Source organism: Pelophylax lessonae (assembly GCF_965119305.1).
Source record: "Pelophylax lessonae genome assembly, chromosome: 10".
Lineage (NCBI taxonomy): Eukaryota > Metazoa > Chordata > Amphibia > Anura > Ranidae > Pelophylax > Pelophylax lessonae.
Genome location: NC_138777.1, coordinates 56,799,517 through 56,814,331, shown reverse-complemented (window position 1 = coordinate 56,814,331; position 14,815 = coordinate 56,799,517). Strand labels below are relative to the sequence as shown.

General features: G+C 39.7%; 1 protein-coding gene across 1 annotated transcript in view; it reads left to right on the top strand.

Moving 5' to 3' along the window:
* The window catches only part of ELP4 (elongator acetyltransferase complex subunit 4), a gene marked incomplete at its 5' end in the record, with an annotated part of 557,453 nt that extends 542,849 nt beyond the window's left edge, over window positions 1-14,604 (top strand). Inside the window, one exon of the mRNA XM_082270757.1 lies at window positions 14,348-14,604. Within this exon, the coding sequence (XP_082126883.1) occupies window positions 14,348-14,479 (132 nt within the window). The 3' untranslated portion in view covers window positions 14,480-14,604. The remainder of the gene's footprint in view (window positions 1-14,347) is intronic.
* Window positions 14,605-14,815: the final 211 nt, after the last annotated feature.

Genomic DNA, 14,815 nt, shown 5'->3' with positions numbered 1-14,815 from the left:
CTCTAGCTAGAGGCATCACCCCGGTATAACACCGCAAAGTCTGCCGACGTACCCATACGTCACTTTGCGGTAAGTGGGTAAAGTTCATTTACTGCCTCCTATAGTTCTCATGGAGAAACTGTTTTATTACTCTTGTTATCCTTTATGCAATATGTAATCTGTGGTTCTCATAGAAGATGTAACTAAAAATGTATCTGATTTAAAAAAAAAAAAGTTTATTTACTGCTTGCTAAGAATATGAAAATACTTAAATGTACAAAGTCTGTCCACTGGTTTATTTTAAGGTTTTTACAGTACTGTATATGCAATCCTCTTTGTTTCTATGTTACATAGCTTTAAACATTAAATGCCTTTAGGATGGCCCCACTAATGATCACGCTCGTGGGGGACCTGACCCCCTTAGGTCTTCATTTACTCCCAAGACCATTGTCTTTATGTTATGAGATCTGGTTTCCCGGGTATGCTGACTATTATTTGCACACAAACCACTCACCGAACCCCTCCTTGTGGATTGGGACTTTTGGAGTTGACCAGTGGCTCCCTTCTGTGTGGGATCCTTATGTCTCTCTAAAGATCTGTCTTTCTGACTGCGGAAGTGTACTAATTTCCATGGATTTGTTTTACCCAACCTCCTGCCAGCTCCAGTACATCCCCCACAGTGCCGACCCCATGGGGCCATTGTTTTGAGATATTCTTCTCATGGATATGTTTGGTTCCAAGGATTTGTTGTACACCTTTCCTCTCTCTTCAATCCCCATAATCCTTCTCGCTCTTCCCCACTCTGCGTCCTCTCTGTTCTCTATCTTTGCCATTTCGGCCTAGGATGGCTTGACCCCATCTCCAATCAAAGACATCCATCCAGTATAGCCTGTCCTCCAAACTGTTTCAAGATTATAAATATATTATAACTTAATGTACAAGTCTCAAACTCTTCCCACAAGGGAGCAAAGGCTTTCTGACACTTTAGGTCACTACACGCTTACAAGAAACACATTTTTCTACTTCTTGTCCCAAGATCTTTCATCTTTCCTACTCAATGGTATTTATGGCTAATACTTTCGCCAAACAGAGGGGGTCCTCATAAGATTTAAAGTGTTACTAAACCCAGGACCCTGCATTCACTATATCTGGTCTCCCACAGTACACAGAATATGGAAATGCAATAGTTATAGTAAATATCAACTGCTAAATACCCTTTTTCATCAGCAGTTAGAGTAATCTTGTGACTTCTGTCAGTGTCTGGAGAAAGATTGTAGGAGGAGTTTTCGTTCTGCTCTAACTTTCCTATCAGGCTGCAGGACCCCTGACCCTCTGTCCGGACAGTGCTGATTGGCCCTGTGCTGATCACATGCACTCTTGCATGAAAAAACTCTCTAGCAATACAAACCAAACTGTGCATGTGCAGCTTGTCCCCTAATCTCTGTCCTATCAGGAGATGGTTTGGGGATTGTGGAAGAAGGGGAGGATCACACAGCCTTTTTACACAAATGCAGAAGACTAACCCCTTAGGTTCCACAGTGAGTATAACACGCATGCTTTACTGCATACAGACTTATTTTACTGTTGTGGGTTTTGTAACACATAGAACATTTTTTTCTTCATGTACCCCTCTATTGAAGGCCCAGAGGGGATTTAGGTATCGCTCCCAAAAAAAAAAAAAAAAAAAACGTTAAATAATAGTGGAGGAGGAGGAAGAGCGAAACTTCATTAAAAAGTGAAACTGCATAAGGTTGAACAAGTTTATCCCCCAAATAAAAATTACGCAGGGACCTTGATCACTCAATACTTACCATCTGACCATCCCATCTGGCTGGCTTTGCCATTCTGCTTGGTCATGGAGCAATGACAAATCCACCTCCAGTTAACTTTCTTCTCTCTTCCCCTCCCCTATCTTGTCTACACAGTGTGCCCTACTTCTTCTCTTTAAATTGTTTTTTAGTCTTTACTCTCTTAGTTAGTTACTATAGTCCAGCCAAGATGTTCTATTTGATTCTCCACTGGTGGGTACCGAAAACATGGATTACAGTTGAGGCTTTTTCAGCCCCAGACTATTTATTGTGTTATGCACTGATTTTGTGTATGTACCCTCTTTGACTGGAATCGTGTTTGCTGTCATGTACTATGTAGGTCTATAAATTCTTCAATAAACATTTATTAAAACAGAAAAGCCTTTTTGATGATTTACCGTGTATCACTGGAATTTGTTCCTAGGCTCCAGGGAATTAACAAGTGATAAATATGGCTCAAGACTGTATGCATCACTCTGTATGGACAAAACAGTTCCAAACATAGTTTTAGCTACATGATACAATTACGGTTCAACTGTTAGGCAACTCAATATTTCATTTTTAGGAAAATTCGGACAGTTAAATCACCTGTTTCCCTTCCTTACCTCTTATGGAATCCAACTAAAAAAAACAATACACCCAGGTCAGCAATCATAATAAAGGCCTTAAAAAGAGCTCCCAGTCTCTTTGTTGGATATTTATTGTGCATTGTGGACAGTGCAAAAGGATGTCTGGGAAAAGCAAAAATGTAGTCAGCACTGTGGTTGGGTGAACTACGTATGTATGGGCATTTCCAAGAGATATAAGAAGCCAAAAGTTGAGGTAGCCTCTTACCGAAATGTTACATTTTGGTGGACTAATTATTTAAAGTTCAGTACAGATATGAATTTCCTTACCATGCTTTGGATCCATGTCTATTTGATTTGTTTCAGTAAATTATTTCTGCTATCAATGAGTCTCTGTGATGTAGGTCAATTTCTTTCACTGTTATTAGGCGCTACACTTTATGAACCATCGCTCGTAGCAACGCTTAAAGCTGAATTTACAACAGCACAGCCAACTTTTTTATGTTGGTTGACCTTGTTAACAGGGAATTGTGCCTAGCCATGAACACATGTACCAAAATGGAAACAATTAAGAGGGGGTGGCTACAGTTTACCTTAAAGAAACTTTGCATTACATGTACTGTATAGGGTGTTACCACCATGGATAATGACTGTGGGATAGTTAAAGCATTTGTTACCCCAAAACTTCATATTTCTGATATGTGCCTGCTGTACCATGTACTTGTATGGGAAAGTATCCGGTTCTCTTTGTATTACTTTATGTGAAGTCCCTGGTGCTGTGCTCTGCATATCTGGACACGGCCCCTTTCTTGTTCTTTAAGTGTACCATTTGTTGATGACGTATACTTTGTGTCTTTTTTTGTTGTGCTCTTTTGGTTTTTTTACGCATGTGTATTGACATGGACTCTGTTATACTTTAAATAAAATATTTGTACAAGGAATCCTCTGGTGCTTTGCCAGTCCCTCTGCTTTTCTATTAAAAAACTGACCACACTAAGCAGGAGAGCACCCCGTGGTCAGTTCTCTTGCTATGCTGAGAACCCAGCCTGCTCTTCTCCAATGATCAGACTTTCCCTGAAATCCCCCCCTCGTTGCACAGCCTTTCACCAGGAAGCTCAGTGTGCTGCTGCTTCTCCTCCCCCCCAGCTCTAATGCAGAGGGAATGTGATCACTTATAAAGGAGGTACTTATAATGGTTTTTTGATATCGATACAAAAATGTTTTGCCTTTCATTTTAATTTTTAACTGAATGGTTTGTTTTACAAGGTGATCGTTTACAATCACTTTAACTCCCAAAACAGCATATAGATAATAAAGCTGTATCTTTGGTAACGTATTTCAGTCTACATTTTTTCGTATTTTGGATGATGATGATTATTTTTTATAAAACTTTTTCCATATATGTGAGGCACCCCAATGTAAAAAAAAACAAAACTAATAGTTTTACATAATGCAGTAATATCCACACATATAGGACACCCATCGTTAAAGGTGATTTTGATTTTCAAGCAAATACACATTTGCACACTGATACTGTCACTACCTCACTCAGCTAATGTGATCCCAGTGCTGATGGAGAGGAGCGAACTAGTGTGCTGTGCAGGCCCCCCGATGCCCTCCTTACTAACCAATGATATCATTGGTTGTTAGGATGCTGTTGGCTAGAAGGTTGTAATGGCTCACAATGAAAACCTGTGGCTTTGTGTAGCTAAAAGGCTGACTTGTATGCAATTTTTAGCAATTTTTTGGTATTTAGCCAAGACACCCCAGGGTGTAGCATCCCTTTCTACTGATTAGCATTACAGTATAATCATTGACTTGACGTACTGCCAGAGAGCCATTATTTTAGGTTCTACAAGATTCTTAATAATCTTCTAAGCCAGCCAATTTACAGAGCCAACAGCCTAGACGAGTAGATTATAGGGTGATAAGTGAGCACAGTTTAACAGACGTGGGTGTAGTGAAATGGACGTGGTTTGAGAGTGAACTAATCATAATAGGCATAGTTGCATATATCCTAAAATGATTTGGAGGAACGTTTGTCATAAGATGTTTTCCCCCTTTACGTGCTACTAAGAGGATTGTAATAATTGAGATACTTCAACCACTTAAGGACCAGGCCTATTTCTGACACTTGTTGTTTACAAGTTAAAATCTTTATTTTTTGCTAGAAAATTAATTAGAACCCCCCCAAATATTCTATATATATTTTTTTTTTAGCAGAGACCCTAGAGAATAAAATGGAGATTGTTGCAATACTTTGTCCCACCATATTTGCGCAGCTGTCTTACAAATGGAATTTTTTTGGGAAAAAATACACTTTTTTATTTAAAAATTAGAAAACAGTAAAGTTAGTCCAATTTTTTTCTATAATGTGAAAGATAATGTTACACCGAGTAAATAGATACTCAACATGTCATGTTTCAAAATTGCGCATGCTCGTGAAATGGCAACACACATTGGTACTTAAAATTCTCCATAGGCAAAGATTTAAAAATTTCTACAGGTTACCAGTTTAGAGTTACAGATGAGGTTTTGGGTTGGAATTATTGCTCTCACTCTAACGATCGTGGCGATACCTCACATGTGTGGTTTGTTCACCATTTACATATGTAGGCGCGACTTGCGTATGCATTCGCTTCTGCACGCGGGCTTGGAGGAACAGGGCGCTTTAAAAACAAATTTTCTTATTTATTTTACCTTTTATTTTTTATTTTTACACTGTCCCTTTAAAAAATACTTTTTTGATCACTTTTATTCCTATTACAAGGAATGTAAACATCCATTGTAATAGAAATAAGCAGGATAGGTTCTCTTTAATGTGAGATCTGGGGTCAAAAAGACCTCAAATCTCACATCTACACTTAAAAGCAAGTTCGTTCTGGTCCTCCAAGGCAATAGAGCCGAGTGGGGGCCATCTTGCCCTCACTCGACTTCCTGTCTGGGAGATGGATGGACCGGATATTTTTCCCCCGCTACCAATGGCTTCGGTAAGCTGGGAAAAGGACCGGGACGCGGCGGAAGGGGGGGAGAACCTCTCCTGCCACCCATAAAAGTGATCCCGCAGCGAATCTGCCACTGAGACTACTTTTATGTGAAAGAGGACCGCCCGCCTAATAATAAAATATCAGGGTTATGGCAGGTATCTGCTGCCATAACCCCAGTATTTAACCCTAAAATACCGACGTAAAACTGCGGTGGGTGGTCCGGAAGTAGTTAAGAGCTAAGCAAGATGACTGCCAAATTATTACTGGTTCTATGCAGCATCCTTACATACAGAATAAGTACAGATACTGAGAATTACATCCATCATATAGAAGAGAAGAGGTACTGTGCAGCATCCATCCATGCATAGAGAATAACAGATACTTAGAATTACACCCAGCATACAGGACAAGTGAAGTTCTACTGTGCAGCATCCATCCATATAGAATAAGAACGGAAACTGAGAATTTCATCCACCGTACGCTTTGCTTCATTTTTTTCCTTTTTTTTTTTACACAATTGAAACTACTGAGACTGTCCTGTGAAGACTGAGTGAGAAGAGTGAAAACTAGTGAATTTTGAGTTGACAAAGCGGCATTCACCCCACATATATACTGCCTAGCCAAATTAACTAATTGCCACCTGGAAATAACTAAGCAACTAACTTAACTAAGCATGCAGTAACTATCCTATTGGAAAGTTACTGCGTGTGCCCAAAGAATGAGGTCAGCTGCCCACCTGAATATACTGAATGATCAGATTATTCCATCAATGGATTTTTTCTTCAATGATGGCACGGGCATTTTCCAAGATGGCAATGCCAGGATTCATTGGTTACAAATTGTGAAAGAGTGGTTCAAGGAGCATGAGTCATAATTTTCACACATTGATTTACCACCAGAGTCCAGAACTTAACCCCATTGAGAATTTTTGGGATGTGCTGGAGAAGGCTTTACTCAGTGGTCCGACTCTCCCATCATCAATACAAGATCTTGGTAAAAAATTAATGCAACACTGTGACTGGACGGAAATAAATCTTGTGACATTGCAGAAGCTTATCGAAATAATGCCACAGCGAATGCGTGCCGTAATCAAAGCTAAAGGTGGTCCAACGTGTGTGACCTTTGTTTTGGTGAAGACTTTTTTTTGGCAAGGCAGTGCATTTTCACATTATTACTTTATAATTTATTATCTTACTGAAGAGCTATCCATTTAAATGAATAAAGTTTGTAACACACATGCAAGGTAGATGGGAAAATTGGCTTCAAATCAAATATGGTTGAACCCCTTGGCCTTAGGTAAGTATATGTTAAAGCTGAACTCCAGGCAGATATTTAAGTCCTGTATTTATTCATACATTATTAAATGTAATATTGTATATACAGGTGCATTTCATAACATTCAAATTTTATCAAAAAGATAATTTATTTCAGTAATTCAATTCAAAAAGTGAAACTCATATATTTTATATAGATGCGTTACACACAGAGTGATCTATTTCAAGCATTTCTTTCTTTTAATTTTGATGATTATGATTTATAGCTAGTGAAAACCCAAAATTCAGTATCTCAGAAAATTAGAATATTACATAAGACTAATAAAAAAAAAGGATTTTAATACAGAAATGTTGGCTTACTGAAAAGTATGTCCATGTACAGTGCACTATATGCACTATACTGTTGGTCTGCTGGTGGACCAACACCAGCAGACGACATGGCTCCCCAAATCATCACTGACTGTGGACACTTCACACTGGACCTCATGCAACTTGGATTCTGTGCCTCTCCACTCTTCCTCCAGACTCTGGGACCTTGATTTCCAAATGAAATGCAACATTTTTCACAGTCAGTGATGGTTTGGGGAGCCATGTCATCTGCTGGTGTTGGGCCACTGTGTTTTATTAAGTCCAAAGTCAGAGCAGCCCTCTTCCAGGAAATTCTAGAGCACTTCATGCTTCCCTCTGCTAGCCAGCTAGAGATGCTGATTTCATTTTCCAGCAGGACTTGGCACTTGCTCACACTGCCAAAAGTACCAATACCTGGTTTAATGAACATGGTATCACTGTGCTTGGTTGGCCAGCAAACTCATCTGACCAAAACCCCATAGAAAATATATGGGGTATTGTCAGTATTGTCAAGCGGTAGACACCAGGCCCAACTATGCAGATGAGCTGAAAGCCACTATCAAAGAAACCTGGGCTTCCATAAACCTCAGCAGGGCCACAGGCTGATCGCCTCCATGCCATGCTGCATTGATGCAGTAATCTATGCAAAAGGATCCCTAAGTATTGAGTGCATACTATACATGACATAGACATACATTAGGTAAGCCAACACTTCTGTATTAAAAATCATTTTTTTTTGGTCTTATGTAATATTCTAATTTTCTGAGAAACTGAATTTTGGGTTTTCACTAGCTGTAAGCCATAATCATCAAAATTAAAAGAAAGAAATGCTATATTACTCTGTGTGTAATGCATCTATATAAAATATTTGAGTTTCATTTTTTTAATTTAATTACTGAATTAAATTAACTCTTTGATGACTAATTTTATGAGACACACCTGTATATATATATATATATATATATTTTTTTTTTTTTTTTTTTTAATTAAGGCTTTAAAAAATTACAAAGAAGGCACACAAAGTACAAGGCACCTTAGAATCACAAAGTAGGTCTCAAATACTGTATGTAAGGGTACACATAAAGTAAGCTCGGGTAAAAATGTATTATTTGTAATGCAAGCAGTGTGAGTGCCTGAATTTACTTCTCGCAATCCCTTTACTTTAGAGCTGACACTGAGAGGGAGAAGCCGCATATGGAACTAGTTAGCTATACTGCAGTACTCATGTGCCAACCAGGATAATGCTGATAGCAGGAAAAGGCAGAGTGTGCTCATCTGTCAGATGCTTCTCCTTTCACTGCCCATTCACAGGCTGAGGGAGGGAGAGGACATGTAAGTGGTACTACAGAAAATGTGTGGCATAGCTGTGTTAATCTTAGGGCTAGATGATCAGAAGTAAAACTTCTCTTGTAGGTGATGATACAGCTCCCCTATCTGTATTTCATTTGTTAATTTTTTTTTTTGCCTGGAGTTTAGCTTTAGGCCCCCTTCACACAATCGGGTCGGCTCCGCCTGTCCGTTTTGCAGGCGGACCTGATCAGGTCACCCACTCACCTCTATGGGGAGGCAGATGTCAGTGGACTTGTGTCCTCTGACACTTGCCTGGCATCCAATCCAGCAAGATCCACTGAAAACGGATGGTGATACATTCGCCATCCATCCAGTGGGTGGGATCAGATGAAACCACACAAGCTGTCCATTTTTTTCTGATCTCCCCATAAAGGAGAGCAGGACTCTGACAGGTCCATCTCTGCACAGTGGGCAGAGACAGACCTGTCATCCAACTGCTCAGCAGGGATCAACAGGGCGATACCCACTGAGCAAGTGGAGTCCATCAAAACGGACCTGCCCCATGTGAAAGGGGCCTCAAAGGATGAGTTCACCTTTGGGAACATGTTACATGTTCCACCCTCTTTCTCCCTCCCCCTTGTTGTGACAGTGGGCCAGGGATCTTCTCCCCACACTTGCTTTCAATATTTGAAAAGAGTTCTTTAAATGAATGTGGTTGATGGCATGTAGTTCTCAATTAACTACCAGGACACTGTTGAGCGCTCTAGGTAGTTTATTGATTTGTCCTGTCAGAGTGTAACTGCCTGGCCGTACGATTTATGAATAGACAGCTTAAGTCTACAGGAGCCTTGCATAGCACCTGCAATCTGCTGATCGCGAGTGTTATGCTTTTCAGACTCCTAAAAAAAAATATAGTAAATGCAAATTTTTTTTTACCTGCAAAAAAAATGTGCATTTATTTTTATTTTTTTTAAAAAGGTGAAAATGCCAGCACATTTGGAAGTGGACATAACATGATATGTTTTCTGGTGATTTTGTCTATTAGACATTTACAGTACAGGAATATAATTTAACATAATATATGGGTTACATGTTTCCTCCTAATTACAGGCCTTCTCTGTTATACAATGCAGGGAGCCGTCCCTGATTTTATATCATGTGCATTTGGGTTGTAGTGTACTGAAATAATTTCTGTGTCACCTTTGCAGGGAGGATTTCACCCTTCCATCCCCAGCGCTCCATTCTCTCTCCCTGCTATTCTCCTGCTGTGGTCTCAGCTGTCATATCTGAACAAGGCATTTTTAAGCCCGGGGCATGCCACACATTTGCTATATTTTTCCCATTTTTTTTTTCTTTCCTGCACAAAACACATTTTCCGCTGCACTGCACACGAACACGAGTGAGAAATACGAGAGGTAAAAGTACAGTAAACCTTTCTATTTTACTGTTTGCCAGCAGGAGGTAATCAAAAAATGAATTTACTACTCTAATTCAATAATAGGAAGGAAGCTGGATTATTATAAGGGAGGGAGATTATTAGGTAGCCCAGATTAGGGACTTTTCAGATAAATGGAATGCAAAACAAAAGCAGCAAAACCAAACTCCTTTTAGCTAGTAGTTATTGTTTGTTGTTCAGTTTAAAGAAGCTCTGTCACTTTGCTGCTTTAGTACTAAGGGGGTCATTTAAAAAAGCAGCGGGTATGGTTGTTTTGCTGCCACCTCTGTAAAATAGATAAACTCACATTAGAAAGAACAGAAACTTGGCGGTAAAAATGTGCTCTGCAATCCACTCGTTTTTTGAAACCGAACAGAATTCAACAGAATCAAATTAAAGTTCCAATGGAAAAGAAATGGGGAGATCCCAGTTACATGAACATCTCTCCTCCAATCATGGAACTCTCTAAGCTCCATTAAGGAGAGAGGACTCCGTGGGCCCCTGCTGACTGTAAACCACAGCATCGAAAAGGGTCAAAAAAGAGGAATTTATGGAATATGGGTATTTCAAAAAGATAAAAAGCAATTTATTGGTATCAAACAACAAAAAAGATATCAAAACATTAAAGGGAGTTTGCAGGCATAAACAAATCTGAGGATACACAATGCTACCAGGCTTCTCTAAACTAAAACTATAGTTTATGTCCATAGATCTAAATATATATGCTCGAAACATTTTTAGGTACATTCTAAATGAAATATTTATTTGTATCTTAATGTTGCTAGGCACCATTTGATTATGTCTGTGAACAGAATACCTTTCAGTGTTTTTTTTTTACATTTTTAGTTCTTTTTTGGCATACCCATACTCTTATATTTCTTCTTTTTTTTAAGCCTTTTTTATTTCTATATTTACAAGAAATTGTGAGTTGGTTCCAAAAAGAACTTATACTAAAGATTGGTGTTCAGATCAGAGGAGGAAACACCATTTTGGGATCTCCCTCTTTTCTACACACTCGATTTTTGTAGATGGAATGGTCCATGGTGTGCATAGAAAAGCGCAGTGTAACAGTGAGCCAATATTGGTATCCATTATAAATGAGCCCCTAGGTGACTGAGTCTGTTACTAGCCCCCACCCAACCAGACCCACTTTTACTTCCTTTTGACACACTCCCTTGCAACTTCATTTCTCCCTGAGTCATAGCCTGTGTAGCTTTAGTGTTCCGACATTACTCATTTATAACAGAGGTTGGATATTGCTAGATTGTTGAGGCTTACACAGGTTGAGGACATCCTCTTCCTCAATATGTGGAAGTATTTGAGTCTGGAGATTGGATGCTCAGGCCTTAGCACTTTCAATAACCCAAATCACAATATCAGCCTTCACTTTAATGTGCTATGTCCTCATCTTGTTTCTGTCTACACTAATGGTTTCCTGCTTTGAGAAAACTTTTAGTATTTGGGCAGTTATGCCTGTGTTTGCTGACAGATGAAAGAATGTGCTGCCAAACTTGGCAAAGGCACTGTGATGCTTCAAAGCCAAGTTCCCCCCAAAAGTGGAACTTCCGCTTTAAATACTCCTGACCCCCTGACATGCCACATTTTGCATGTCATTTTTGGGGGAAGGGGGGGGGGAGCGGGTACTTAGAATTGACAGGTAACCTGCTCCCACTTCCACTCAGGCCGCCTAGGCGGCTCGAGCAGAAGTTCTCCTTTCCCCCTGCCTGCAATATTCTGGGACACGTCAGAGGTCCCTGAAGATTGCCTGGCCATTCACGCTATGCAGCGTGACTCGCGCATTCACAGTGCACACCCGGCTGTGAAGCCGCAAGCTGTCACAGCCAGGTGCCCACAGTAGAGATGCCGACACCACCGAGAGGAGAGAGAGAGGAGCAAGGCTTCGGGCGGCCGCATCGCTCCATAGTGGGACTGGTGAGTGTGTGTTTATTAAAAGTCAGCAGCTACACTTTTTGTAGCTGCTGACTTTTAATAAACACAAAAACAAGTGGAACTCCACTTTAAGCACAGTAGTGAAACATTCACTTAGAGACCCATCATGAGAAAAATTGCTATTTACTCAGAAGTTGTTTTTGGTGGTTAAGAGAGTTTGCATATGATTTCCCCCGTGAGCTTGAATACAGTATTTCTTCATGGTGATGTGGCTAATAATGCTGGTGTGTATTTATGACTTAAGACGAGGAAGCCATTTGAATAATTGGTGAAATGTTTTCAACATTATAGAACAAGTCCACTTAAATGTGATGGCTACAAGCTATAGCATGATCTAGATAAATGAGAACCTTCACAGTCTCCCTACTTGTCCTTTGCCCTCCAGTGTAGTATCTTTTACGGCTCTTTACATGTTCACCAGAACCATTTTTACAGATACGGCCCAATAGGCTGCATTGGTACTATCTGGTGGTTGACCAAAGTTAGCAAGAGCTTTCTGATGGTCAGGATTACTTTACATGGTCCAGGCTTGCAGGAAAGGATCCAGCATCCTTGTTTTAAAAGGTTTAATTTAATTAACTGTGCTTTTGACATCCTGCCCATGGAAAGCCTATCATGGGAAAGTGATTAACATGAATGAGATTGCGTGGATGTCTACCCACAGAGTTTTGATCTCCAATCCTTTTTATGCATGTCATGAACAAACCAAAATGATTCAGCGCTACACTATATTCAACAGTGTATTGTGAAATTCCAAAAGTCCTCTAACAATAAATCGTTCACGTATTGTGTTTTTTAGTACTTATCCCCAGATTCTATATATATATATATGTATATATATATATATATATATATATATATATATATATATATATTTGGTTTTCAGGTTCTGCTTTTGCACACAGCAGCCTAGATCCTCCTCTTGTCGGGTCCCTCACTGACACTCCTGCCCCTCTCTTCTGTTGAATGCCCCCACAGCAAGCAATTTGCTATGGGAGCACCAGTGCAATACAGAAAAGGGATCTTGCGCCTAGGTTATCAATAGTTACAAGCAACCAAAAAAAGGAGGGGTTTATTCATTATTTATGACCGCTGCTAACTATCTGCAGGTATGCCAAACATATTATTGAGAAAATCAGTCAGCACAGATCTTCACTCCCCTAGTTAATGAAGTGGGGATAATTAAATAAATGATAACCTATTATATTAAGAAACAATTTCTTTGTGCTCTATCCTAAAATGCTCATGCAACTATTGTAAACAAATATTATAAACAATCACTTTTTTAAGCGTGATGAATAAGTGCCACAGGCAAAAATAAATATTACATATAAAAAATACAATCATAAACTACAATATCATATAGTGCATGACAAATGTATACTGTGAGTCCAAAATCAAATAACATAATAAAGTGATCCAAAAATTAGAGGCCGCCACAATTGTCCCATATTCCATAAAGTCCCAGATAAAAGGGAAAAAAATAAAATTGTGCAAAAAGTTTGCCCAGACACTTTAAATTAAAGCACAATAAGGATCTAAGCCTACTTACCTTTTATGGGATAGATAAGGTTACCAAAATCACTTCTTCCTTGTACAAAAATACTTGGCATAACATTTAAAGCCCAAGTAAAGTCTCATATCTTTTTTTTCTTATTTTTGTAGTCCTGTTACAACTTGTGATATGAATTCTCACATTTTGTTTTCACTTGGAAATGTCAAAGGACTCTTTCACACGGTCCGCCTCCGTAGGCAGATCCATGCTGCTCAGCAGGGGATCGTAAACACAGATCCCCGCTGAGCAGGAAGGTGACATCTCCCTCTCCGCTCTGTGTGCGGAGAGGGAGATGTCAGAGCCCTATGCATCTTCTCTATGGGGGAATCGTATGAGAGCGGACCGCCTGTCCACTCTCATCTGATCCCATCCGATCCAATCCCCTGGACGGATGGAAAATAGGGTTTCCATCCGTCCGGATTTCACGGACAGGATCAGATGCGGATGGCAGCGGGTGTCAGCGGACGTGTCTCCGCTGACATCCACTGCCCCATAGGGATGCATGGGGGATCCGATCAGATCTGCCTAAAAAACTGACAGGCGGATCTGATTGGATCGCTCGTGTGAAAGGGGCCTTAAAATACCTTATTTATTTATTTAGGGAAATGTGCTTTCTGCCCTCTTACTCCTGGCATAGCTGACTAACTGCTACACCGCTCATTTTACGTGCACTCACACAGAGGAAGCATGTCAGACCAGTTCAGTTAGAGGGCACAGGACAGTGTGATCATACTCTAATGCCTATTGAATTGTAGAGTCATATTTAGCGCAACTGTTATAACAGATATTTAGATGTGGGACCATGAAAATGGAAGCTATAAGTACAATGTCTGTTTGACTGAAAATTCATTTCTGTGACTTCCAATTAGTTTTCAAACAAGCAACAGCCAGAAACTTCTATTTACCCCTTGAAGGCTGTGGCACAAAGGGTAGGTCCTTGGCATTTAAAGAGTCAGCGGGCACCAGCCTGGAAATATACATGCAATTTTATTTCCGTCAAATGATTTGGAAGCGATTGATAGATACTTCTGCAGCATGTAAAACTAAATGACTACATGAATGACTAACAAGGTAGACAATGTGTGTACGCACTCCCTGAAATAAACATTTAATAATGGTTGTGTTCTGTTCTTTTCATTTCCATTCTGTCCACAGAGACTGCATTTGCCTCCAGACTTGTCAGACACAGTGAGCCGCTCAAGCAAACAGGATGTGGCAGGATCGGCCAAACTGCTGAGCTCAGGATGTGGCACTGCAGCCGTAGGCAAGAAGCACCTGGACTTCTAGTGATTTCTACAAAGCTGATACGTTTACAGACACAGGAGGAACTAAAATCATCATTATTATTTACTCTTCTTTTATATATAAAAGGCTGGAAATATTCAGTAAAATATTATTGTTATAATTAAGCAGTATGATTTTTTTTATTGATATGTGTTCCTATAGGTTGCTAAAATTGTTTTTTCCTTAAAGGAAAGTTCTACCTTCAACCCTGTTTTCAGTGATTCCCCTACACTGAGATTAAGCAGATTTTACTGTAAGAGCATGACCATCTGCAAATGTTCAAATATATTTTCTTATGGAGTCGCCTTCTATGCTGCTCCTGCCTGGCTAGTATTTTTA